Source organism: Oncorhynchus keta, chromosome 22 (assembly GCF_023373465.1).
Source record: "Oncorhynchus keta strain PuntledgeMale-10-30-2019 chromosome 22, Oket_V2, whole genome shotgun sequence".
Taxonomy (NCBI): Eukaryota; Metazoa; Chordata; class Actinopteri; order Salmoniformes; family Salmonidae; genus Oncorhynchus; species Oncorhynchus keta.
This window is the reverse complement of record NC_068442.1, coordinates 31,182,750-31,206,961: the sequence shown is the minus strand read 5'-3', so window position 1 is coordinate 31,206,961 and position 24,212 is coordinate 31,182,750. Positions and strand designations below refer to the sequence as shown.

Sequence of the window (24,212 nt, the reverse complement as noted above, 5' to 3'; positions counted from 1 at the left end):
TTTATTTGTACTATTTTCTACATTGTAGAATAATAGTTAAGACATCAAAACTATGAAATAACACATATGGAATCATGTAGTAACCAAAAAAGTGTTAAAAATATATATATATATATATTTTATATTTGATATTCTTCAAAGTAGTCACCCTTTGCCCTTTGCCTTGATGACAGCTTTGCATTCTCTCAACCAGCTTCACCTGGAATGCTTTTCCATCAGGTGTAAATCTTCTGCTAAACAATCTCAATATAATTAAAATATATATTTATTATTAAATACAGTATTGAACAATATTATTCAGTCTTGAACTGTTGTCATTTCTAATTCAAGTATAATGTTTTGTAAATGCTTTATGTTACTATTTTCAGTACACTTTTATTGATTTTCACCCAGAACTTTCTCATACTAAAATGTTATTCCCTAGGGCCTAGACGCACCTTGAGTGACCTTCAGTTTCAAATCCCTATGAAGGCTCTTTTGGTTTTAAAGAAAGAAAACAAACGTCCTCAGAAATAATGAATACAATGGAATACTTTTACTCATACTACACACAGATACATTTATCAGTCTAACTCCACACAATGGTATGGTTCAATGGTATGCTTCTACAGCTCATTTGTAAAAAAAAAAAAAAAAAAACTGTTTTGATGACTGACTGTAGCATGAAATCATTCATTGCTGACACTATAGCACGTCCTACTGTTGGATGTGTGTATTGCAGTTTGGGACGTTGCTGAGCAGATTCAACAAGGACACATTATTTGGCCTGCATCCAGGACTTGCATGTCTGAATGTATTTGCATTGCATCACCATACACTTCAAGTTTAAAATGTACACTTTGGTACAATATCACATATATCTCACAGTGCATAGGTCACACCTTTCCTACCACATATTGTGTGCACATGAGTATTTCCTGTCTGAAGAAAGTGACCTTTACAACATTCTCCTTCCTCCCCTGAGTCTTTACAACAGCCCTCAGTTACTGAGTGTACACATAAATACACAATTGTGGTGAAGTACTTCTTACATAGTTCAATGATTAACTAGAAAGATAAGAAAGGACGCAAGAGAGAGAGAGAGAGAGAGAGGTAGAAATAGAAAGAGAAGGGTATGCGGGTAACAAAGTAGTTGGTAAAGAGGAAGGATAAGTCACAAGTCCCTGTCACAAGGACATGGAGGTGAGCACCAGTGTTGTTCGGACAGTAGAGCTGAATGATGGCACACGCATGCCCCTGCTGGGTCTGGGAACATGGAAGGTACTCTCTCTCTCTTTCTTGCTCTCTCTTTCTTTCTCTCTCTCTCTCCCACTCCCACTCCCTACCTCAACCACACATTGAAGGTTATCTCAAAATCTCAGTATATATAGTGTCTATGTATTATTCTGTAAGTATGAAAGGTGTATGTTATTACAGTGGTGATTGTTGTTATTACACAGTGGGTTAAATGGTCATTACGGTGTCTTTGTGTTGTTCAGTCAAGCAGTTCAGCAGCAGTGTGTCAAAGTGCGGTGGAAGCTGCCATAGCTGCTGGTTACCGTCACATAGACACAGCCTACAGCTACCGCAATGAGGTCGAGATCAGCAAGGCCCTCCGCTCCAAGATGCAGCAAGGCATCATCCAACGACAAGACATGTACGTCGTCAGTAAGGTGGGTGCTGCGGCTGAGTGTTTATGTGGGCTGGCTGTCACTGTTCCAGCTTGCCCTTTGATCTTTTGGTTCAATACAAAGTTCAAATACATATAATCTGATATGAATTTTGCCTGTAGAGTAGAGATCTTCTCGGGTCCAAAAAGTGGACCCGGAGCCGAATGTATACGAGGACAATCAGACCAGGACCCGAATAGACCCGATCATAAAATAAATGGGGATCTCAGACCCAAACCCATATGGACCTGACAACAACCAACCTAGACCAGAACCGATTGAACCCTAGTGACAAGAAAATTATGTTTATCAGCCAAGTTGCTCTTCTGGTTAATGAATAGGTATTTATATGCTGGCTAGGCCTTCTATAAGTCAATATATTCACCTTATTAGCGTAAAATTAATATGCTATATGCTGTGCAGAGCCATGGTCGGGTCCATTCGGGTCCACTCGGGTCTATCAGCTGTAGTTACATAGACCTGAGAATCGGTGACAATCAAACAGGACCTGACCCAGACCTGAGGGAAAAGTATACATTTTGAACCCAGACCTGCTCGGGTCACGGGGCTGGTCTCTGGTATTTGGGTTTGGGTGGACACGTGAAGACCTCTACTGTAGAGTATTTGTTGATATATCCACTAGTTTTATTGGTCAATGTCTATTACGTAACACAAAAAAGTTAAGTCATATTGACTAAGTGATTTTTCAGAAAACCTCCCCAAAACAAGCTGGACCTCAGTTGACATATGTACTGACTTGGAAGCAGAACTGGTTTCTATCTACGGGCTCTTCTCTGTATTCATGGTTGATTTGCTATATCATTGTGTTGTGTTGCTGAATAGACCTGTGACCATTTCTTTGTGTGTAGTTGTGGAATACACACCATGCGACCCATGACATCCCATTGTGTCTAAACAAGTCCCTGAGTGACCTGCAGCTGGACTATCTGGACCTGTATCTGATGCACTTCCCTGTAGGACTGAAGGTGGGCTTAAAGTTCACACTGACACTGGCACAAATAGTCACATGAATGATACAGGGACTAATGGACTCTTCTGATACAGTTCTTGACATTTCAACAACAAATCTCGGTTTACTTTCACATACAGAGCATTTGGAAAGTATTCAGATCCCTTCCCTTTTTCCACATTTTGTTATGTTGCAGCCTTATTCTAAAATTGATAAAAATATATTTTCCCCCTCATCAATCGAAACACAATACCCCATACTCACAAAGCGAAAACAGGTTATTTTTTATTTTTTGCAAATGTATTAAAAATAAAAAACAGAAAAAACATTATTTACATAAGTATTCAGACCCTTTGATATGAGACTTGAAATTGAGCTCAGCTGCATCCTGTTTCCATTGACCATTCTTAACCATTCTTAAGATGTTTCTACAACTTCATTGGCGTCCAACTGTGGTAAATTCAATTGATTGGACATGATTTGGAAAGGCACACACCTGTCTATATAAGATCCCACAGTTGACAGTGCATGTCAGAGCAAAAACCAAACCATGAGGTCGAAGGGATTGTCCATAGAGCTCTGAGAAAGGATTGTGTTGAGGCACAGATCTGAGGAAGGGTACCAAAACATTTCTGCAGCATTGAAGGTCCTCAAGAACACAGTGGCCTCCATCATTCTTAAATGGAAGAAGTTTTGAACCAAACTGAGCAATCAGGGTGACAGCGAGGTGACCAAGAACCTGTTCACTCTGAAAGAGCTCCATAGTTCCTCTGTGGAGATGGGAGAACCTTCCATGAGGAAAACCATCTCTGCAGCACTCCACAAATGAAGTCTTTATGGTAGAGTGGTCAGATGGAAGCCACTCCTCAGTAAAAGTCACATGACAGCCAGCTTGGAGTTTGCCAAAAGGCACCTAAAGGACTCTCAGACAATGAGAAAAAGGATTCTCTGGTCTGATGAAACTAATATTGAACTCTTTGGCCTGAATGCCAAGCGTCACATCTGGAGGAAACATGGCACCACCCCTACAGTGAAGCATGGTTGTGGCAGCATCAAGCTGTGGGGATGTTTTTCAGCGGCAGGGACTGGAAGACTTGTCAGGATCGAGGGAAAGATGAACGGAGCAAAATACAGAGAGATCCTTGATGAAAACCTGCTCCAGGGCACTCAGGACCTCAGACTGGTGTAGATTCACATTCCAACAGGACAACAACTCTAAGCACACAGCCAAGTAAACGCAGGAGTGGCTTCAGGACAAGTCTCTGAATGTCCTTGAGTGGCCCAGCCAGAGCCCGGACTTGAACCCAATCGAACATCCCTGGAGAGACCTGAAAATAGCAGTGCAGTGATGCTCCCCATCCAACCTGACAGAGCTTGAAAGGATCTGCAGAGAAGAATAGGAGAAACTCCCCAAATACAGGCGTACCAACCTTGTAGCGTCAAACCCAAAAAGACTCAAGGCTGTAATCTCTGCCAAAGGTGCTTCAACAAAGTACTGAGTAAAGGTTCTGATTACTTATATAAATGTGAAATTTCAGTTTTTTTTGTTTTATACATTTGCTAAAATTTCTAAAAACCTGTTTTTGCTTTGTCATTATGGGGTATTGTGTTTTTTATTGTATTTATTTCACCTTTATTTAACCAGGTAGGCAAGTTGAGAACAAGTTCTCATTTACAATTGCGACCTGGCCAAGATAAAGCAAAGCAGTTCGACAGATACAACGACACAGAGTTACACATGGAGTAAAAACAAACATACAGTCAATAATACAGTATAAACAAGTCTATATACGATGTGAGCAAATGAGGTGAGAAGGGAGATAAAGGCAAAAAAGGCCCTGGTGGCAAAGTAAATACAATATAGCAAGTAAAACACTGGAATGGTAGTTTTGCAATGGAAGAATGTGCGAAGTAGAAATAAAAAAATGGGGTGCAAAGGAGCAAAATAAATAAATAAATTAAATACAGTTGGGAAAGAGGTAGTTGTTTGGGCTAAATTATAGGTGGGCTATGTACAGGTGCAGTAAGATGCTCTGACAGTTGGTGCTTAAAGCTAGTGAGGGAGATAAGTGTTTCCAGTTTCAGAGATTTTTGTAGCTCGTTCCAGTCATTGGCAGCAGAGAACTGGAAGGAGAGGCGGCCAAAGAAAGAATTGGTTTTGGGGGTGACTAGAGAGATATACCTGCTGGAGCGTGTGCTACAGGTGGGAGATGCTGTGGTGACCAGCGAGCTGAGATAAGGGGGGACTTTACCTAGCAGGGTCTTGTAGATGACATGGAGCCAGTGGGTTTGGCGACGAGTATGAAGCGAGGGCCAGCCAACGAGAGCGTACAGGTCGCAATGGTGGGTAGTATATGGGGCTTTGGTGACAAAACGGATTGCACTGTGATAGACTGCATCCAATTTGTTGAGTAGGGTATTGGAGGCTATTTTGTAAATGACATCGCCAAAGTCGAGGATTGGTAGGATGGTCAGTTTTACAAGGGTATGTTTGGCAGCATGAGTGAAGGATGCTTTGTTGCGAAATAGGAAGCCAATTCTAGATTTAACTTTGGATTGGAGATGTTTGATATGGGTCTGGAAGGAGAGTTTCCAGTCTAACCAGACACCTAAGTATTTGTAGTTGTCCACGTATTCTAAGTCAGAGCCGTCCAGAGTAGTGATGTTGGACAGGCGGGTAGGTGCAGGTAGCGATCGGTTGAAGAGCATGCATTTAGTTTTACTTGTATTTAAGAGCAATTGGAGGCCACGGAAGGAGAGTTGTATGGCATTGAAGCTTGCCTGGAGGGTTGCTAACACAGTGTGCAAAGAAGGGCCGGAAGTATTCAGAATGGTGTCGTCTGCGTAGAGGTGGATCAGAGACTCACCAGCAGCAAGAGCGACCTCATTGATGTATACAGAGAAGAGAGTCGGTCCAAGAATTGAACCCTGTGGCACCCCCATAGAGACTGCCAGAGGTCCGGACAGCAGACCCTCCGATTTGACACACTGAACTCTATCAGAGAAGTAGTTGGTGAACCAGGCGAGGCAATCATTTGAGAAACCAAGGCTGTCGAGTCTGCAGATGAGGATGTGGTGATTGACAGAGTCGAAAGCCTTGGCCAGATCAATGAATACGGCTGCACAGTAATGTTTCTTATCGATGGCTGGTTTTGATACCGTTTAGGACCTTGAGCGTGGCTGAGGTGCACCCATGACCAGCTCTGAAACCAGATTGCATAGCAGAGAGGGTATGGTGAGATTCGAAATGGTCTGTAATCTGTTTGTTGACTTGGCTTTCGAAGACCTTAGAAAGGCATGGTAGGATAGATATAGGTCTGTAGCAGTTTGGGTCAAGAGTTTCCCCTCCTTTGAAGAGGGGGATGACCGCAGCTGCTTTCCAATCTTTGGGAATCTCAGACGACATGAAAGAGAGGTTGAACAGGCTAGTAATAGGGGTGGCAACAATTTTGGCAGATAATTTTAGAAAGAAAGGGTCCAGATTGTCTAGCCCGGCTGATTTGTAGGGGTCCAGATTTTTCAGCTCTTTCAGAACATCAGCTGAATGGATTTGGGAGAAGGAGAAATGGGGAAGGCTTGGGCGAGTTGCTGTTGGGGGTGCAGTGCTGTTGACCGGGGTAGGAGTAGCCAGGTGGAAAGCATGGCCAGCCGTAGAAAAATGCTTATTGAAATTCTCAATTATGGTGGATTTATCAGTGGTGACAGTGTTTCCTATCTTCAGTGCAGTGGGCAGCTGGGAGGAGGTGTTCTTATTCTCCATGGACTTTACAGTGTCCCAGAACTTTTTGAGTTAGTGTTGCAGGAAGCAAATTTCTGCTTGAAAAAGCTAGCCTTGGCTTTTCTAACTGCCTGTGTATAACGGTTTCTAGCTTCCCTGAACAGCTGCATATCACGGGGGCTGTTCGATGCTAATGCAGAACGCCATAGGATGTTTTTGTGTTGGTTAAGGGCAGTCAGGTCTGGGGAGAACCAAGGGCTATATCTGTTCCTGGTTCTAAATTTCTTGAACGGGGCATGTTTATTTAAGATGGTTAGGAAGGCATTTAAAAAAAATATCCAGGCATTCTCTACTGACGGGATGAGATCAATATCCTTCCAAGATACCCCGGCCAGGTCGATTAGAAAGACCTGCTCGCTGAAGTGTTTCAGGGAGCGTTTTACCGCTGACCCATTATGGATGCAGGCAATGAGGCAGTGATCGCTGAGATCTTGGTTGAAGACAGCAGAGGTGTATTTAGAGGGGAAGTTGGTTAGGATGATATCTATGAGAGTGCCCGTGTTTAAGGCTTTGGGGGGGTACCTGGTAGGTTCATTGATAATTTGTGTGAGATTGAGGGCATCAAGTTTAGATTGTAGGATGGCTGGGGTGTTAAGCATGTTCCAGTTTAGGTCGCCTAGCAGCACGAGCTCTGAAGATAGATGGGGGGCAATCAGTACACATATGGTGTCCAGAGCACAGCTGGGGGCAGAGGGTGGTCTATAGCAGGCGGCAACGGTGAGAGACTTGTTTTTAGAGAGGTGGATTTTTAAAAGTAGAAGTTCAAATTGTTTGGGTACAGACCTGGATAGTAAGGACAGAACTCTGCAGGCTATCTTTGCAGTAGATTGCAACACCGCCCCCTTTGGCAGTTCTATCTTGTCTGAAAATGTTGTAGTTTGGAATTAAAATTTCTGAATTTTTGGTGGTCTTCCTAAGCCAGGATTCAGACACAGCTAGAACATCCAGGTTGGCAGAGTGTGCTAAAAGCAGTGAATAGAACAAACTTAGGGAGGAGGCTTCTAATGTTAACATGCATGAAACCAAGGCTATTACGGTTACAGAAGTCATCAAAAGAGAGCGCCTGGGGAATAGGAGTGGAGCTAGGCACTGCAGGGCCTGGATTCACCTCTACATCGGCAGAGGAACATAGGAGGAGAAGAATAAGGGTGCGGCTAAAAGCAATAAGAATTGGTCGTCTAGAACGTCTGGAACAGAGAGTAAAAGGAGGTTTCTGGGGGCGATAAAATAGCATCAAGGTATAATGTACAGACAAAGGTATGGTAGGATGTGAATACAGTGGAGGTAAACCTAGGTATTGAGTGATGAAGAGAGAGATATTGTCTCTAGAAACATCATTGAAACCAGGAGATGTCATTGCATGTGTGGGTGGTGGAACTAATAAGTTGGATAAGGTATAGTGAGCAGGACTAGAGGCTCTACAGTGAAATAAGCAGATAAGTAGATTGATGAGGGGGAAAAAACAATTGAATCCATTTTAGAATAAGGCCGTAACGTAACAAAATGTGGAGAAAGTCAAGGGGTCTGAATACTTTCCGAATGCACTGTATCTTTTTCATTCCTTCCAGAAAGTGGATGATGAGCTCTTCCCTATGAGAGATGGAGAAATGCTCACCACTGACATTGACTATCTGGACGTGTGGAAGGTTAAAACACTATCATCTCCTCTTCATCAACATCATTATACTGTCTCCTAACAACAAAATTATTTGTATTTTTTCGTGGTCTATTTTTGGTATCTTGATGGTTCATATGGTGTATAACTGTGCCTGTGGTGTAATGTCTGCTATGTGATGTAGGGGATGGAGGCCTTGCAGGCCTCAGGGAAAGTGAAGAGCATTGGCGTTTCCAACTTCAACGTCCTCCAGCTGGAGAGACTGCTCTCTGTGGCCAAGGTTCCCCCTGCAGTCAACCAGGTTCTTCAAGGCTTTACACTGCAACTTTAGCTATTTCAAATACACTATTATGAAACCCTGAGTACCTCACAAACCACAGGAGGCTACTGAGGGGAGGACAGCTCATAATAATGGCTGGAATGGAGTTCATGGAATGTGTTTGATGAATTCGATACCATTCCATTCATTTCATTCCAGCCAGCACTATGAGCCCGTACTCCCCAATTAATGTGCCACCAACCTCCTGTGTCACAAAGCTATTTCACCACCTTTAACCAGCTCAACCAGTGCAATACACAGTTAACTGTGTTTATGCATGGACACTACATGTGCAAACGGGTGTGTTTACCATTCTGAAAGAGTGTGTGGGTGTCGCTACTGGGTCAGAGGGTAGTAGACAAGAATGGATAACAGCCGAAAGAGCGTTCTTACAACTCTGTAATCTCATTATCTCTCTCCCTCCGCTCCTGCAGGTGGAGCTGCATCCCTACCTGGTCCAGTCTGACCTGGTGGATTTCTGCAAGTCTCGCAACATCACCCTCACTGCCTACAGCCCCTTAGGTTCCCCTGGAAGACCCAAAGAATTGTGAGTCCTCCTGACAATAACATGTAGACATTAGCGACTGGACTATGATCCTGCACTATATTGCTCTGTTCTGCACTATTGACCCCATGGTTGGCCGAGTAAACATCCCTCCGTATGTTCCAAAAGTTGACTGTGTCAATACTTCCTACAGTCACTGTGGAGACACTGATCCTGAGAAGCTGCTGGAAGACCCTGTGGTAGGAGACGTGGCTAAGAAGCACCGACGGAGCCCTGCTCAGGTTAGACTAGATAGTTCAGTAGAAACACACATCTAGTGTGTGTGTGTGCATCTGGGCTCTGCATCTAAGGACTATGTGTGTGTGTTTCAGGTACTGCTGAGGTACCATGTGCAGCAGGGTATTGCAGTGATCCCCAAAAGTGTGAAACCCAATCACATTCTGGAAAACACTAAGGTGAACTCTCTCTCTGACCCAATATAGATTATATTTTCTCATTTGTACTACATGTAGCTCTTGCTCAATCATACCATGAGTTCATATCAAGTTCAGTTTGAGCAATATGACTTTGACTGATATAGTATTCAGTCTTAGGGCTAGTTTGATCAATGTCAGATCAATGTCTTGGTTTACACATTTAGTTATTAACTGAACTTTCACATACATTACTCACTAACATAAATCAAATGTGTCAATGGTACAATAAACACTCAAAAAGAAAGTGTGTTGCCTGCAGATCTTTGACTTCTCTCTGACTGAAGAGGACATGTCGGCACTGAGAGGACTGAATAGAGGCTGGAAGAGCTGCATCATCGACTCGTAAGACAGGTTCAACGCTTCCTTAATCAAATACTTAATACATCAATAATACCATGTAGAGAACAACTGCTCCTACCCTGACATGTTTCTGTTCTTCAGCTTGAAGTCTCATCCATACTACCCCTTTGAATGAGAGTCCCTGGGGATCAGAGACAAGGGACAGAGAAGTCACTTGGGAGAATAAGATAACTGTTTCTCAACCTGAGAACAAGGCCAGATTACTATCCACCTCCTCAACATTGGCCTGCAAATGGTCTTCAATCAGTGTTTATTGTTTACCTATAATGTGAAATTGTGAGGATAAATAGAAATGTGGCGCTGAAGGTATGGATGGATGCTATTGCTTTTTTGTTGACATGATTTGAATAAATATACAGTATGCCCTCTGTGCCAACACTGTGGCCTCTCTGCCTGATTCTGAAGGGATGCCATATTTTTTCTTATCATCATAACTCAAACAAAACGTTTAGTTTAAAACACATATACTGACCCAAAATATAAACACAAAGTGGCAGCAGGTAGCCTAGTGGCTCGAATCCCCGAGCTAACAAGGTAAAAATCTGTTGTTCTGCCCCTGAACAAGGCAATTAACCCACTAGGCCGTCATGGAAAATAAGAATTTGTTCTTAACTGACTTGCCTAGTTAAATAAAGGTAAAATAAATTTTTAAAAGTGTTGGTGTTGGTTATCCTTCCTCGACCAACATCATTTTTATAGAATTTGGCAGTACATCCAACTGGCCTCACAACTGCAGACCACGTGTAACTACACCAGCCCAGGACCCCCACATCCAGCTTCTTCACCTGCGGGAGCGTCTGAGGAGGGGGAAGGGGGGTGCTGAGGAGTATTTTTGCCTGTCATAAAGCCCTTTTGTGGGGAAAAACTCATTCTGATTAGCTGGGCCTGGCTCCCCAGTGGGTGGACCTGGCTCCCAAGTGGGTGGGCCTATGCCCTCCCAGGCTCACCCATGGCTGTGCCCCTGCCAATCATTTGAAATCCATAGATTAGGGCCTAATGAATTTATTTCAATTTACTTAACTCAGTAAAATCCTTGAAATTGTTACATGTGCATTTACATTTTTGTTCAGTATAGATTATGCTTCAATTGTAATACGAAGCACATCAAAGTAAAACTTTTTCACATAGTCCCCAATGTTAAGCATGTTGGAAGTCGTCACAAATTAGCTGAAACAGAACTAGTCCCTTTGTGAGGTTTTGTGCTTTTAGAGATGATGTGATATGATATAGGTAGTTATGTCATCCACTGTGTTCCATTGGCAGCTACACAGCTCTTTTCCCCTGCCTGTAATGTTTTTGGAAAGGTCTGGGTCCCGCACCCACTGGCATTTTCAGGGTCAAACCCCTGTGTGACCTGTGAGAAAACCATGCTCTCCCAGCTGTAGCCCCCCAGCACGTAGATTGTCTCGTTCATCTCCCCTCCTCTCCCCTGTAACTATTCCCCAGCACGTTGCTGTAAATGAGAATGTGTTCTCAGTCAACTTACCTGGTAAAATAAGGGTAAAATATATATTTTGTTAAAGATCTTACCCCCACAGACCGCCTCACTGTTAGGCTAGAGGAGGGGGGCTATACAGATCCATTGTTCACTCTGGGGGTCAAAGTCCTCCACCACCAGGATGTCAAAGCACTCAATGCTCTCCTCGTGGTCATTCTGCCCCCGATTACATAGATGAGGTGGTGAAGTGACGTCATGCAGTGCCACCCCCGTGCAGATGACATGGCCTGGCGCTCCACCCAGACGTCTCCTCCTCTGGGGTCATAGCTCAAAAATGACTCGCCGGTACGGCCCAATCTGGTAGATATGGCCGCCTGAGATGTAGACCAATCCTTTATGAGATGTGCCTGCATTGTCATAGGTGAATCTGCAGAGAAATGGAGTAGAGAGGGACAAGTGAGAGAAAGGACTTTGATGTGAGTTGTGCCAGCCTGCCAGGCAAAGAGGCACAATAGTTATAGTATGTGTATTGGGAACCGTGACAACAGTTCCCCTTAGGCAGAGTGTTGTTCTCCTTACTCTGTTGTCTTGCTGCTTAACAGGGGGAAGTAATGTCAGAGACAGGAGTACAGGTGACGCTTTGGGAGACCATTGAGGAGTAGTGTGACTGTGAATCAGGGTGAGTTGAATTCTCCCCTGGGCAGTCCTGCTACATATGTACAGCAGTCGTCTGTAGGGGTGTAAATCTCCACTGACAACAGAGCCCGTTATTATTACGCCCTCCAACAGCAATCAAATCAAATCAAATCAAATGTATTTATATAGCCCTTCGTACATCAGCTGATATCTCAAAGTGCTGTACAGAAACCCAGCCTAAAACCCCAAACAGCAAGAAATGCAGGTGTAGAAGCACAATCAAACACTCCCCAATGGCTCCCAGGTAGAAATCCACACATCACTGGTTCATTGGGGCACTCTAGAGAAGAGATTAAACATAATTGGAGTCATTTTGGAAATGTTAGGTTGGGTTGCAGTGTAAGAGCAGAGCTTTACCTTGATCAACTGGTTGTCTCTGGGTTTGTAGCAGTACAGCAGGTTCCTGGCAGCATCACCTCCATTAACTTGTGATGAGTTGCATGATGAAATCCCCCAGTACAGTGACATGGTGGTGGCTCCTCTGGGCTGGGATCTGGATCTCCACCATCCACCCACTAGAGTCTAAATCTAGCCAGCGAACATCTGCAATCAGCTCCTCCCCCATGCTCTGACACCTCCCCACCCACAAGTAGGAACTGCTCCTCCCCGCCCTTGTGTGGTAGTCCAGAGCCTCCTCCACCAGCACCTCACAGCTGGCCTCCAGGGGCAGCAGAGCCCATACAGCAGGGAGGACGCGGATGTGGGAGAGGAACTGGCAGGCATGTTCAGGGCGGTCAGACATCACTTAGGAAGCCTGGGGTGAAGGAGAGGGTGGCGAAGCGTTCCAGGATGAAGTGGTCGATGTAGGCATCTAGTCTCTCCAGGCTGTAGAGCAGAGCCAGCTCCTGCAGTTACAGGTACTTGTCCTCACTCACCTCTTTCTCCAGGTACTGGCAGCAGAAGTCCACTGCCCTCTACACCTGCAGCAGGTGGTCCGTCTCCAGAACACGGTCAATGTTTCCTCCGTCCAGCAGCAGCTCCCCACTGTAGAGGAAGTCCACCACAGCCTAAAGGAGGCCCCCACCAGCTCCACCTCTGCCTGTCGCTCCTCCCTCATTCGCAGGGTGAATATAGCCTGGAAGGAAGGGCTTGAGACGGCCAGTAGAGCGCAGTGGGCTGGGATACGCTGCTCATCAGCCACCAGCACCACGAATCACAGCTGGCCGTGCTGACGCTGCTCATTCAGACCCTGCAGGAGGAAGTCTGCTTGCTCCGCCCAACAGTAGACCTGAGACATATAGCAACAGATAATATGACATTAAAAGTGATAGATGAAGTAAGTTAGTCAGGTAAGACAAAACTAATACTGTAGCTAGATAGGTCACATCATGCTACTAACTTTGGATGACTCACTTATCCGTTGAGGCCGTGAAGCACGGCTTTGTCTTCCATCATCCATTGTGTGCTCTTAATCCAACACAATCTAAAGGACAGTGACATTTGTATGATAGAATTCAGAGAAATCATAAGTGGGCTATTAGCTCATGGTTCTCAGTTCCATTACATTACACATAAGTCACTGGACAAAGGCGTCTTCTGTACGGGTAAGTATTATTACGAGCCCCGACGCTCAGTCTGAACATTAACACGCATCACTTCCGGTACGGTTTTGGAAGCATAAGGATAACCTTTCATATCAGCGAGAGAGAGAAAAAAAAACTAAAGATTAAATTGGAAGAAGGCCGCCAGAAACATGTTGTCACTGAAAAATACTGTCGGCTGCAAAACAGGTTAAAACAGTGTACAGTAAGTGTATATTTTTGCATTTTAAAAAAAAATTATTTGGATGGGATACGAAAGTAAAGGGATTTATGTTTCTAGAACCATATCGCAATTGAGAATCAATTCATGTTTAGATGGAGCATTTGGCTGTTTTGGCTGCCAGAGTAAGTCTACCTCTGAAAATAACAGAAGGTCCATGGACCTTAAGGAGTAACCATAGGCTCCTTAAGAGTACATCTTGGGCTAGTGAGCTACATCATTTCAGTGGTGAAAGTACTTAAGTAAAAAAACTTTAAAGTACCACTAAGTAGTTTTGGGGGGTATCTGGGGCCAGTTGCATAAAACATCTTAAGTGTTTACCTTAAGGAATGAATGTCCCCAGAGAATTGTGTTTAAGGCCGTTACATAGAGCCTATCAAATGTTTCCTTAGGTAAGGTCATACTTAAGATGTTTTATGGTAGTTTGAAGGCATGTATGGCAGAAAGAGTATATAGTTACCATGGAGACGGCCTGATTCACTGACTAAACTTCTCATCAAAGAGATTGCTTTTATTTTGGGAGATAGCAAAATAGAACTCATACAATCACGACAGATAATCAAATTGCTTCAGAAGATAATAATCCACATTTATTGGACTTACTTTTTTCTGAAACTTGTTTATTTTACTGTCTAGTTAAATTAAGCTAGTTTACAGAGTAGCTATAGCTAACTAGCCAGATGGCTTTGTAGCCATAGATTGTGCACCTTCCGTTGTTTAGCTAAGTAGCTAGCTGGTTGATGTGTTCCTTTTGTAGCTAACCAGAGCAGATGAAAGCAACATTCATCTCCATAAATGCTGTTTACATTGATATCCATACTGAATGAAGCAGTTAAGGGACCTCATTGGCACCCTTAACGTTTTCACTTCATTTAAGGGGGAAATTCACCTTCAAATGTTTTGTGCAACTGACTTAAAGTTAAGGAAACTAAGGGGAAAGATAAGGGGGAAAATAACTTAAGATGTTTTATGCAACCTGGCCCTGTACTTTACTATTTATATGTTTGACAACTTTTACTTTACTACATTCCTAAAGGAAATCATGTACTTTTGATTCCATACATTTTCCCTGAGATGGGTTCAATTTTGAATGCCTATCAAGACAGGAAATTCGTCCAATTCACACACTTACCAAGTGAACAATCCTGATCATCCCTACTGCCTTGTTTCTGTCCGACTCACTAAACACAAATGTATCGTTTGTTAATTGTCTGAGTGTTGGAGTGTGCTCTTGGTGATCTGTAAATTTAAAAATAAAATTATGCTGTCTGGTTTGCCTAATATAAGCAATTTTAAATTATTTATAGTTTTTCTTTTGATACTTAAGTATATTTTTGCAATTACTTTTATTTTTGATACTTATGTATGTTTCAAACCAAATACTTGTCGACTTAATTAAGTAGTATTTTGCTGGCTAACTTTCACTTTTACTTAAATAATTTTCAATTAAGGTATCTTTACTTTTACTCAAGTATGATGTTTGGGTACTTTTTCCACCACTGCATAACTTGGACTAGAGCTGAACTGAAAATTTGACAATGACATCATGCCACAATGTATCACCTCACTTTGACCTCTCAGGGGGCACTGGAAGATTATATTGGCTTCTTGTTACACTGTAGCAGCTATTCAACAGTAACTTTGAGATCTAGCAACGATCTACATGAGACGCTTTTATGTTCAACAGCGATATTGATCGTGTGAGAATAAAACCACAGATTTTGAATTTACCACAGCATTTTTTTGTAATATTTTTTTATTTCTTTAACCTTTTTTTAACTAGGCAAGTCAGTTCAGAACAAATTCTTATTTACAATGACGACCTACCAAAAGGCAAAAGGCCTCCTGTGGGGGCCGGGGCTGTGATTAAAAAGCAACACAACATTGCAGCAGCACACGGTAGCAGCACAAAACATGGTACAAACATTATTGGGCACTGACAACAGCACAAAGGCAAGAAGGTAGAAACAACAATACATCACGTGAAGCAGCCACAACTGTCAGTAAGAGTGTCCATGATTGAGTCTTTGAATGATAAAACTGTCTAGTTTGAGTGTTTGTTGCAGCTCGTTCCAGTCACTAGCTTCAACAAACTGAAAAGAGGAGCGACCCAGGAATGTGTGTGCTTTGGGGACCTTTAACAGAATGTGACTGGCAGAATGGGTGTTGTATGTGGAGGATGAGGGCTGCAATAGTTATTTTAGATAGGGGGGAATGAGGCCTAAGAGGGCTTTATAAATAAGCATCAACCAGTGGATATTACGATGGGTATACAGAGATGTCCAGTTTACAGAGACGTATAGAGTGCAGTGATGTGTCCTATAAGGAGCATTAGTGGCAAATCTGACGGCCGAATGGTAAAGAACATCAAGCCGCTCGAGAGCACCCTTACCTGCCGATCTATAAATTATAAATCTAAAAATCTCTGTAATCTAGCATGTGTAGAATGGTCATCTGAATCAGGGTTAGTTTGGCAGCTGGGGAGAGAGAGGGGCGATTACGATAGAGGAAACCAAGTCTAGATTTATCCTTATGTCACGCCCTGACCATAGAGAACCTTTTATTCTCTATGTTGGTTAGGTCGGGGTGTGACTAGGGTGGGTAATCTAGGTTGTTTTATTTCTATGTTGGCCTGGTATGGTTCTCAATCAAAGGCAGCTGTTTATCGTTGTCTCTGATTGGGGATCATATTTAGGCAGCCATTTCCCCACTGTGTTTTGTGGGATCTTGTTAATGTGTAGTTGCCTGTGAGCATGCCATAGCGGCATGTATCGGTTGTGCTTTATTGTTTTGTGCGTTTCACATCAATATGTGGAACCCATATCATGCTGCGCTTTGGTCCGAATGTTCTTACGACGATTGTGACACCTTAGCCTGCAGCTTTGATATGTGCTGAGAGAAGGGCAGTGTACCTCGCCATACACCCAAATACTTGTATGAGGTGGTTACCTCAAGCTCTACACCCTCAGAGGTAGTAAGTATACCGATGGGGAGAGGGGCATTATTTTTACCAAACCACATGACCTTTGTTTTGTAGGTGTTGAGAACAAGGTTAAGGGCAGAGAAAGCTTGATGGAGACTAAAAAAGCTTTGTTGTAGAGCGTTTAACACAAAATCCAGGGAGGGGCCAGTTGAGTATAAGACTGTATCATCTGCATATAAATGGATGAGAGAGCTTCCTACTGTCTGAGCTATGTTGTTGATGGGGATCAAGCCTTGGGGTGCTCCCTTGGTGGCAGGCGGTGGCTGAGACAGCAGATGTTCTGACTTTATACACTGCACTCTTTGAGAGAAGTAGTTAGCAAACCAAGTCAAAGACCCCTCAGACACCAATACTCCTTAGCCGACCCACAAGAATGGAATCATCTACCGTATCAAAATCTTTGGCCGAGTCAATAAAAATAGCAGCACAACATTGCTTAGAATCCAGGGCAATGGTGACATAATTTATGACATTTAAGGTTGCAGTGGCACATCCATAACCTGAACGGAAACCAGATTGCATACCAGAGAGAATACACATACACTATACACATAAAGGAAGACAGTCAATTGATTATTGACATGTTTTTATAGCACTTTTGATAAACAGGGCAAAAAGCATAATCAATTGGTATATCATGCTTGATCAAAAGCATTTTGAAAATGTATTATTTTGTTGTTCAGCAGCAGTCATGATCTCATCCAGGAAGTAGCCGTGGACTGTATGTGAATCCAACCAATCATATGGCGAGTGCATGAGCCCACTTAGGATGCATTCAGAAACTGCTGAAATAGATCTAAAAGGTTAGTGTGAGCATTGCACTGCTAAAGGTATCTCCATGCAGTCATATCCCTCAGTGTAGAAACTTTTAGTTTGCATGTTTTTATTCTAGATATGTCGGGCTCATCAATTCATGGGGGATGTGGTCATGCATGTACAGCCATTGGAAAATGACTAACACACACACACAATCTCTCTATTTATTTTATTTATCCTTCTCTCTCGCTTGGTCCCCTCATATAGCTTGAAATAAATGACCTAAATCTCTGTGTTTTCTAGCTATACTTTCCATGGTTTATTATTTTCTATGAATGTTTAATTGTCTCTCGGCTATAATCACACTGTGGTTATTGGTTGGGAAACTGTTTGCTGCGGGCTATTGTTCTCCAGCATCGATCACATTGACAGACCACAAGGTGGCACGATAGCGCAGTAAAACGGCAACAATAGAAAAAGGGTGGATTTAATTTAACCGAATACCTCAGTTAACCATTGGGAGGTGAATACTGCGTCTGGGGACTTCACCGCACTAGTACGGCAACCTGATTTACAAACATCACCAACGCCCATAAACTGGCTATAGGAAATGAATCAAGTCGTGGAAAGAGTCTCTTTCTCAGATAATTGAAAAAAGATACACCCTGCTCAGCGCGCTCCTCGTGTAATAGCACAGACTCGACTGCTCAATAGGGGCTGGTGATTTCAGACTAGAGGTGTCTCTATTGTATAACTCTCGTTCTGCTCCTTTTTGATTTTTCTTTTCGCCTCGCTTTTTCACTTCGACTACCGGTAGCATATCTGTTCTGCGTTCTCATTTCTACTGTCCATTTGCGTCCATCCAAAATGGCAACACGAATCGATAAAGAGGCTTGCAGGGAAGCTTATAACCTCGTCAGAGACGATAACACAGAGATAAACTGGTGAGTGAGGTGAATTTGTTGGGCATAGGCAATTGTGGGAATCTGATATTTTACAGAGCATCCTAAAAATATATTTATAAAATCAATAACAATGGATGAATAATCAAACTGCGCACTTCTCATTCATTCATCCAGTGTTTCATTTATTTAGCCTATCCAAGAAAATATAGTGGTAATGACACGTATATGTTGACACACAACCTGACAAGTCTGCCCCTCATTTGACACCGGTTTTTGAATGAATAGCCTACGCAGCCTGGTCTCGACTAAATAGATACATTGTAATCCCATCCGATAGATGTCGGATGATGGACGTGGAAATGCATTAGTGGAGTAGACGGTCATGGATTATTACCGATTTTATTGACAGACAGGGTCTGAATACTCCATTTGAGATGACTGTAAGGTTAGTGCATTTTAATTCATTCGTTTACTGTGCCTTTTATGTTCTTTTAGGGCCGCGTTTAAATATGAGGGTCATATGATTGTGCCGGCGGGCCAGGGGACTGATTATGAAGAATTCAAGAGTCAGTGCACAGGTAAGGCCGGGATTTCATTCATTTTTGCGTTTATGCGGTTATTTCAAATTGGCGGCAATGGTCCTGCGTAATGGCAACAGCGCTGTAATAATCTATAGACCACACACATCTTTACGATTTGTTGCCATGTCAGTCAGTAGGGCTCATTGAGTTGTTGGAAACTTATATTATCTGAAATTGTGTTGCTTGTAAAGAAGTAGACCTTCAGCGTTTGAAGGAACTTCCGATTTGTGACGCTCTGTAGCCTACCAGAGCAATACTTTTATAAAACTCTGTCTATTGGCCGTCAGTAGGCTACTTAATCCAGAAGTACTGCGACCCAGTGACCATTTTAATAGCCTGTCTCGTGACTTCATAAGGAAGTAGGCCTTTCTGGGTTCTTAAAAAGTGGGAAATATAAAGCCTTATAATATTAGTAACATTGAAAGTGTGTCCACTGTTTCTTGTGCTCAGCGCAGGGTCTTTATCCCACTATGTAGGACATAATATAAATGTGCCCACCCCTAGTGAGCCAATCATGCTGTCACCACCCTATCAGCACCCTTTCCTGACACTCTCTCACCACCCTAATTAGATATGGAGTGTAGGGCGTGGTGGGTAAATACTCCAGCGCTGGTGCGCCTGTATGGCTGTAGGCTGCTCCGGTTTATTTATGTTTCAGGGCATGCATTCCAATGATGTAATTCTGATTTATTGCGATCTAGGCCCATTACCGATATATTTCCCTTTTTAAATAGGAGAACTCATGTATTGCTATACTAACTACCCAAATAGTACCTCTGGCTGTCCCATACTACCATTGTCTCTCCCTACTTTGAACCTTGTCTTTGCCCTGTGAATATTGTTGCCCTAATCCTACTGTATAAGAAGTTTCATACATTCTGATGAGTCTGCTTTAACAGAAACTGTGAAAGTCTCATCCTGTATTTGAGGGCCATAGACTGTTGCAGTAAAAAATAGTGGATACTTATATGGGAAGGCTCAGTAATTGCATCTGTTGTTTAGATAGACATAGTGTGCTAAAATAAACATCTGTATTTCTTATCAATTAAAGGGCTAAACTAAAGCATTATATTTGTCTTTTTGCTACATCATCATAGTTTCAGTAGTGCAGCAGTTTTCTGGGCACTTGTGTCAGCACAACTAGAATGAATGGCTTGGAGAGGGAAGAGATATTAGTATGACAAACCAGAAAGTTTTCAACAGGGGAGGTCAGGCTTGATACTCAGGAGTTAGCAGAATTAGTGTTTTCTTTCAACAGTGGAATATGCTTATTCATTACTTGTCTGCCACAATGTGACAAATATAGAAATAAGCACACATAATCTGACATTTTTAAAGATTTTAAGTACTAGAAACATCCAATTTGTGGTTTGTTATACAGAGAAACAGTATAAACCTGTGTATGGTCTGGTGGAGATCATGGCTAAGTCATGTGACATGTAGGGGACATGCAGGGTAGGTGTTGAAACTAACAATGGCCTTTGTAACCATAACCATACTGATAACAGTTTGAACACTGATTATTGTTCATGCACAACAAAAGCCTTTAGATGTATGCTGCTTATGAAGCTCTGCCAGGAAAATCTCTATCAGCAAGGCACAGGTAAACACAGATATCACGCTGAGATGGTACCGATCAGTACAGAGTAGAGGTCGAATGATTATGATTTTTCTACGCCGATACCGATTATTGACGGACCAAAAAGCTGATACCGATTAATAGGCCGATTTTGTTTTTATATATATATATATATTTCTTTTAATTAAAAAAATAATGTAATAATGAAAATTACAACAATACTGAATGAACACTTATTTTAACTTAATGTAATACATCAATAAAATCAATTTAGCTTAAAATAAATAGTGAAACATGTTCAATTTGGTTTAAATAATGCAAAAAGCAAAGTGTCGGAGAAGAAAGTAAAAGTGCAATATGTGCCACTTTTAAGTTCCTTGCTCAGAACATGAGAACATATGGTGGTTCCTTTTTAACATGAGTCTTCAATATTCTCAGGTAAGAAGTTTTAGGTTGTAGTTATTATTAGGAATTATAGGACTATTTCCCTCTATACCATTTGTATTCCATTAACCTTTGACTATTGGATGTTCTTAGAGGCACTTTAGTATTGCCAGTGTAACAGTATAGCTTCCGTCCCTCTCCTCGCTCCTTCCTGGGCTTGAACCAGAAACACAACGACAACAGCCACCCTCGAAGCAGCGTTACCCATGCAGAGCAAGGGAAACAACCACACGCGCAGAGCGAGTGACGTTTGAAACGCTATTAGCGCGCGCTAACTAGCCAGCCATTTCACTTCGGTTACACCAGCCTCATCTCGGGAGTTGATAGGCTTGAAGTCATAAACAGCGCAATGCTTGACGCACAATGAAGAGCTGCTGGCAAAATGCACTAAAGTGCTGTTTGAATGAATGTTTACGCACCTGCTTCTGCCTACCACTGCTCAGTCAGATTATACTCAATGCAGGCTAGATAATATCTAGTAATATCATCAACCATGTGTAGTTAACTAGTGATTATGATTGATTGTTTTTTATAAGAAATTTTAATGCTAGCTAGCAACTTACTTTGGCTTACTGCATTCCCGTAACAGGCAGTCTCCTTGTGGAGTGCAACAAGAGGCAGGTCGTTATTGCGTTGGACTTGTTAACTGTAAGGTTGCAAGATTGGATCCCCCGAGCTGACAAGGTGAAAATCTGTCGTTCTGCTCCTGAAGGAGGCAGTTAACCTACCGTTCCTAGGCCGTCATTGAAAATAAGAATGTGTTCTTAACTGACTTGCCTAGTTAAATAAAGATTAAATAAAGGTGTTAAAATTTTTTTTTAAAAATATTAAAATAAATCGGTGTCCAAAAATACTGATTTCCGATTGTCGGCCATTCCGATTAATTGGTCAACCTCTAGTACAGAGGGAACCAATGGGGCATTATTAATGGTAAGGAATAGCTAGGGCCCAGACCAGAGCAGAATCATGCCATAAATGTGTTATTACCTTTACTATAATCTATTTAGGGAACTGATTTGGCACATATTTGGTGTGTTGGACTATACAGAAAAAACATCTCTATTCCAAGACAATGCAGCTGGTGATGTAGGGCTAACATGTGATGTGTTTGTGTGAGTGAGACAGAGCGTGAAAGAGTGAACCCAGAATCACTGCCTCCCCAGTCTCCTCGGTATTGCTCACAACTCCAGCCCCTTTTTATTTAGTCTGTTGACCTGAATACCTTCTCCTGTCTCTTGTACTCACCGATTTATCACACTTTTGGATTTGGTGCATGGCCACAGTAGTGTCACCATAACAAGCCATTCATACTTCTTACAGCAGCATAGAAACACTCTCACAAAGCTCAATCAACTCACAGTACACAGGAATCAGGCCTTGCCAACATGGACATGGAGACAAATCCATTTCTCTAACAACTATACTGTAATTACCAGTCATGAGGCAGCTGGGAATGGAAATGGTGTCCTCAGCCTCTCTGCATGTTTCTGCTTGTCTGATGGTCAGTCTAATTTCTGACTCTCTGACTCTCTCTCTCTATCAGATGATGTGCGTCTCTTTGGCTTTGTGCGGATCACGACGGGTGACGCCATGAGCAAGCGTGCCAAGTTCACCCTCATCACCTGGATAGGGGAAAACGTGAGCGGCCTGCAGCGTGCCAAGATCAGCACTGACAAGACATTGGTGAAAGACATTGTCCAGGTTAGGGACTCTGTTCTCACACATACTCACATGATTCCTTTACAAATATCAAATATTAATGTTCTGTTAAAATACAGTACATTAAATGGCAAATAAAGTATAAAAAATTACCTTCGTTTGTCTATCTTTTTTTCAACACCTTTTCTCTTAAATTCCTCCTCTGTTTGTCTCCTGCAGAACTTTGCCAAGGAGTTCATGATCAGTGATCCTCGTGAGCTGGAGGAGGACTACATTCGCACCGAGCTGAAGAAGGCGGGTGGGGCCAACTATGACGCCCAGGGAGAGTAGAGGAGAGTCCACCAGGGCGGGGCAGGGGAGCGGCTGCTACCTTTTGGGGGAGGGAGGGGTATTCATGCCTGGATGAGGGAGAGAGGGGGATATACACACACACACACACACACACACACACACACACACACACACACACACACACACACACACACACACACACACACACACACACACACTGGTACACACATTAACACACAGCAACACACACACACTCACAAAAAAGCATGTTGAGACACACTCAGACATATATATGGCGATAATCCTATCCTCAGCCCTCTCACCTGTACGGTCATGGATGATTATCTACTGTACTGTGCATCATCTCACTATCATCTCAGCTGCAGAGCAACGTTACGAACTCTCTCAATCTGGGGGGCTGTGTTTGTGTTACAACTGGAAAAGACACATTACTGTACTGTTTGTCAGAACAAGGGCAAGGGCCTCTATCTGATTTGACTTGTCATCATTGTGCTTTTACTGTATTCTTCTGTGGTTGTAGTCCAAACATGCATCCTTGGCAATAGAGGTCTTTCCTGCCCAGCTTTTCTCATCTCCCAATCCACCCCCAAGATATACCCCACTGTGTTAACTGCCTTAATCTCCCATGGAGAGAGGGGCATCATGGGAGGTGTGTGTGTTTGTGGACACTTCACTGTGATTGGCTATCCTCCACTCATGGGGGTGAGACTATGATTTGCCTATGGCCCACAAACCAATGGGACAGGGCTGTAAGCACTTTCAGTTAGCCCAACCCAGGAGCAGCCATTTCTCTAGTGTAGCCTCTCTTTTTATTTGGATTAAACTCCAAAAAGGAATGTTTTTTTTTTAAAGATTACTTTTATTTTCTATAACCTATGATTTATTATTGAGAGCAAATTTATCTATGAGATTTGAGGAGACTTTTAAAAACTGAACTTGGGCACATGATCAATCATTTCAGAATAAAAAAATGTTTTTTCAAGCTCGCTGGTCTCTTTGTTTGTGTCTAAAGCTCTCATTTACATGGACAGGAGGGCTCTTTGGGTGATGTGAGAATAAGGTAAATTAGTTTTGAGGTGGTGGTGAGACTCAGGGAGGGCAGTGATGTAATGGAAGCTCTTGGCATTGTGCTAAAGTAGTCCAGAGTACACATAGTAACTGGGCTCGTTTGAGTGGTAAAGTGAAAGCAACCGACCAGACAAATTTGAGGAGTGAAGTCGGGGGAGGTGCATCTGCTACAGCTGAAAGTCAGACACTGATGTGGTTTTCCAACAGCAAGGCTCAGTGCAACATGGCAGTGTTGCCATTGTTTATAAAAGTTGTTCTTTATAATATTGAAATATACATGTCTTCAACCCCCATATCACACACTGTAAATAATGTTGTACAATTAATTGGCGAGAGAGCCTTAAATATCACATTCATT

General features: G+C 42.6%; 2 protein-coding genes and 1 pseudogene across 3 annotated transcripts; 2 read left to right on the top strand and 1 right to left on the bottom strand.

The window, feature by feature from the left end:
• The first annotated feature begins 1,032 nt into the window (after nucleotides 1–1,032).
• On the top strand, nucleotides 1,033–10,076 carry zgc:56622 (uncharacterized protein LOC326033 homolog). Of its 2 annotated transcripts, none has more exons than XM_035798725.2 (10): nucleotides 1,033–1,260; nucleotides 1,479–1,652; nucleotides 2,519–2,635; nucleotides 7,966–8,043; nucleotides 8,197–8,313; nucleotides 8,766–8,878; nucleotides 9,030–9,117; nucleotides 9,208–9,291; nucleotides 9,572–9,663; nucleotides 9,754–9,902. In XM_035798725.2, exons 1-9 carry the CDS (start codon nucleotides 1,177–1,179, stop codon nucleotides 9,656–9,658), a joined length of 942 nt encoding a protein of 313 aa, XP_035654618.1. In that variant the 5' UTR covers nucleotides 1,033–1,176; the 3' UTR covers nucleotides 9,659–9,663; nucleotides 9,754–9,902. The 2 variants fall into 2 exon arrangements, with proteins under 2 accessions (XP_035654618.1, XP_035654617.1); XM_035798724.2 differs by having other exon boundaries at nucleotides 1,045–1,260; nucleotides 9,572–9,654; nucleotides 9,754–10,076.
• Nucleotides 10,077–12,163: 2,087 nt separating this feature from the next.
• Nucleotides 12,164–13,043, bottom strand: LOC118400771 (kelch-like protein 36; annotated as a pseudogene).
• Nucleotides 13,044–17,820: 4,777 nt separating this feature from the next.
• cotl1 (coactosin-like F-actin binding protein 1) lies at nucleotides 17,821–23,768 on the top strand. The gene is made up of 4 exons (XM_035798722.2): nucleotides 17,821–18,250; nucleotides 18,707–18,789; nucleotides 22,359–22,516; nucleotides 22,694–23,768. The coding sequence occupies exons 1-4, from the start codon at nucleotides 18,174–18,176 to the stop codon at nucleotides 22,802–22,804; spliced, it is 429 nt and encodes a 142-aa protein (XP_035654615.1). The 5' UTR covers nucleotides 17,821–18,173; the 3' UTR covers nucleotides 22,805–23,768.
• The last annotated feature ends 444 nt before the right edge of the window (nucleotides 23,769–24,212 follow it).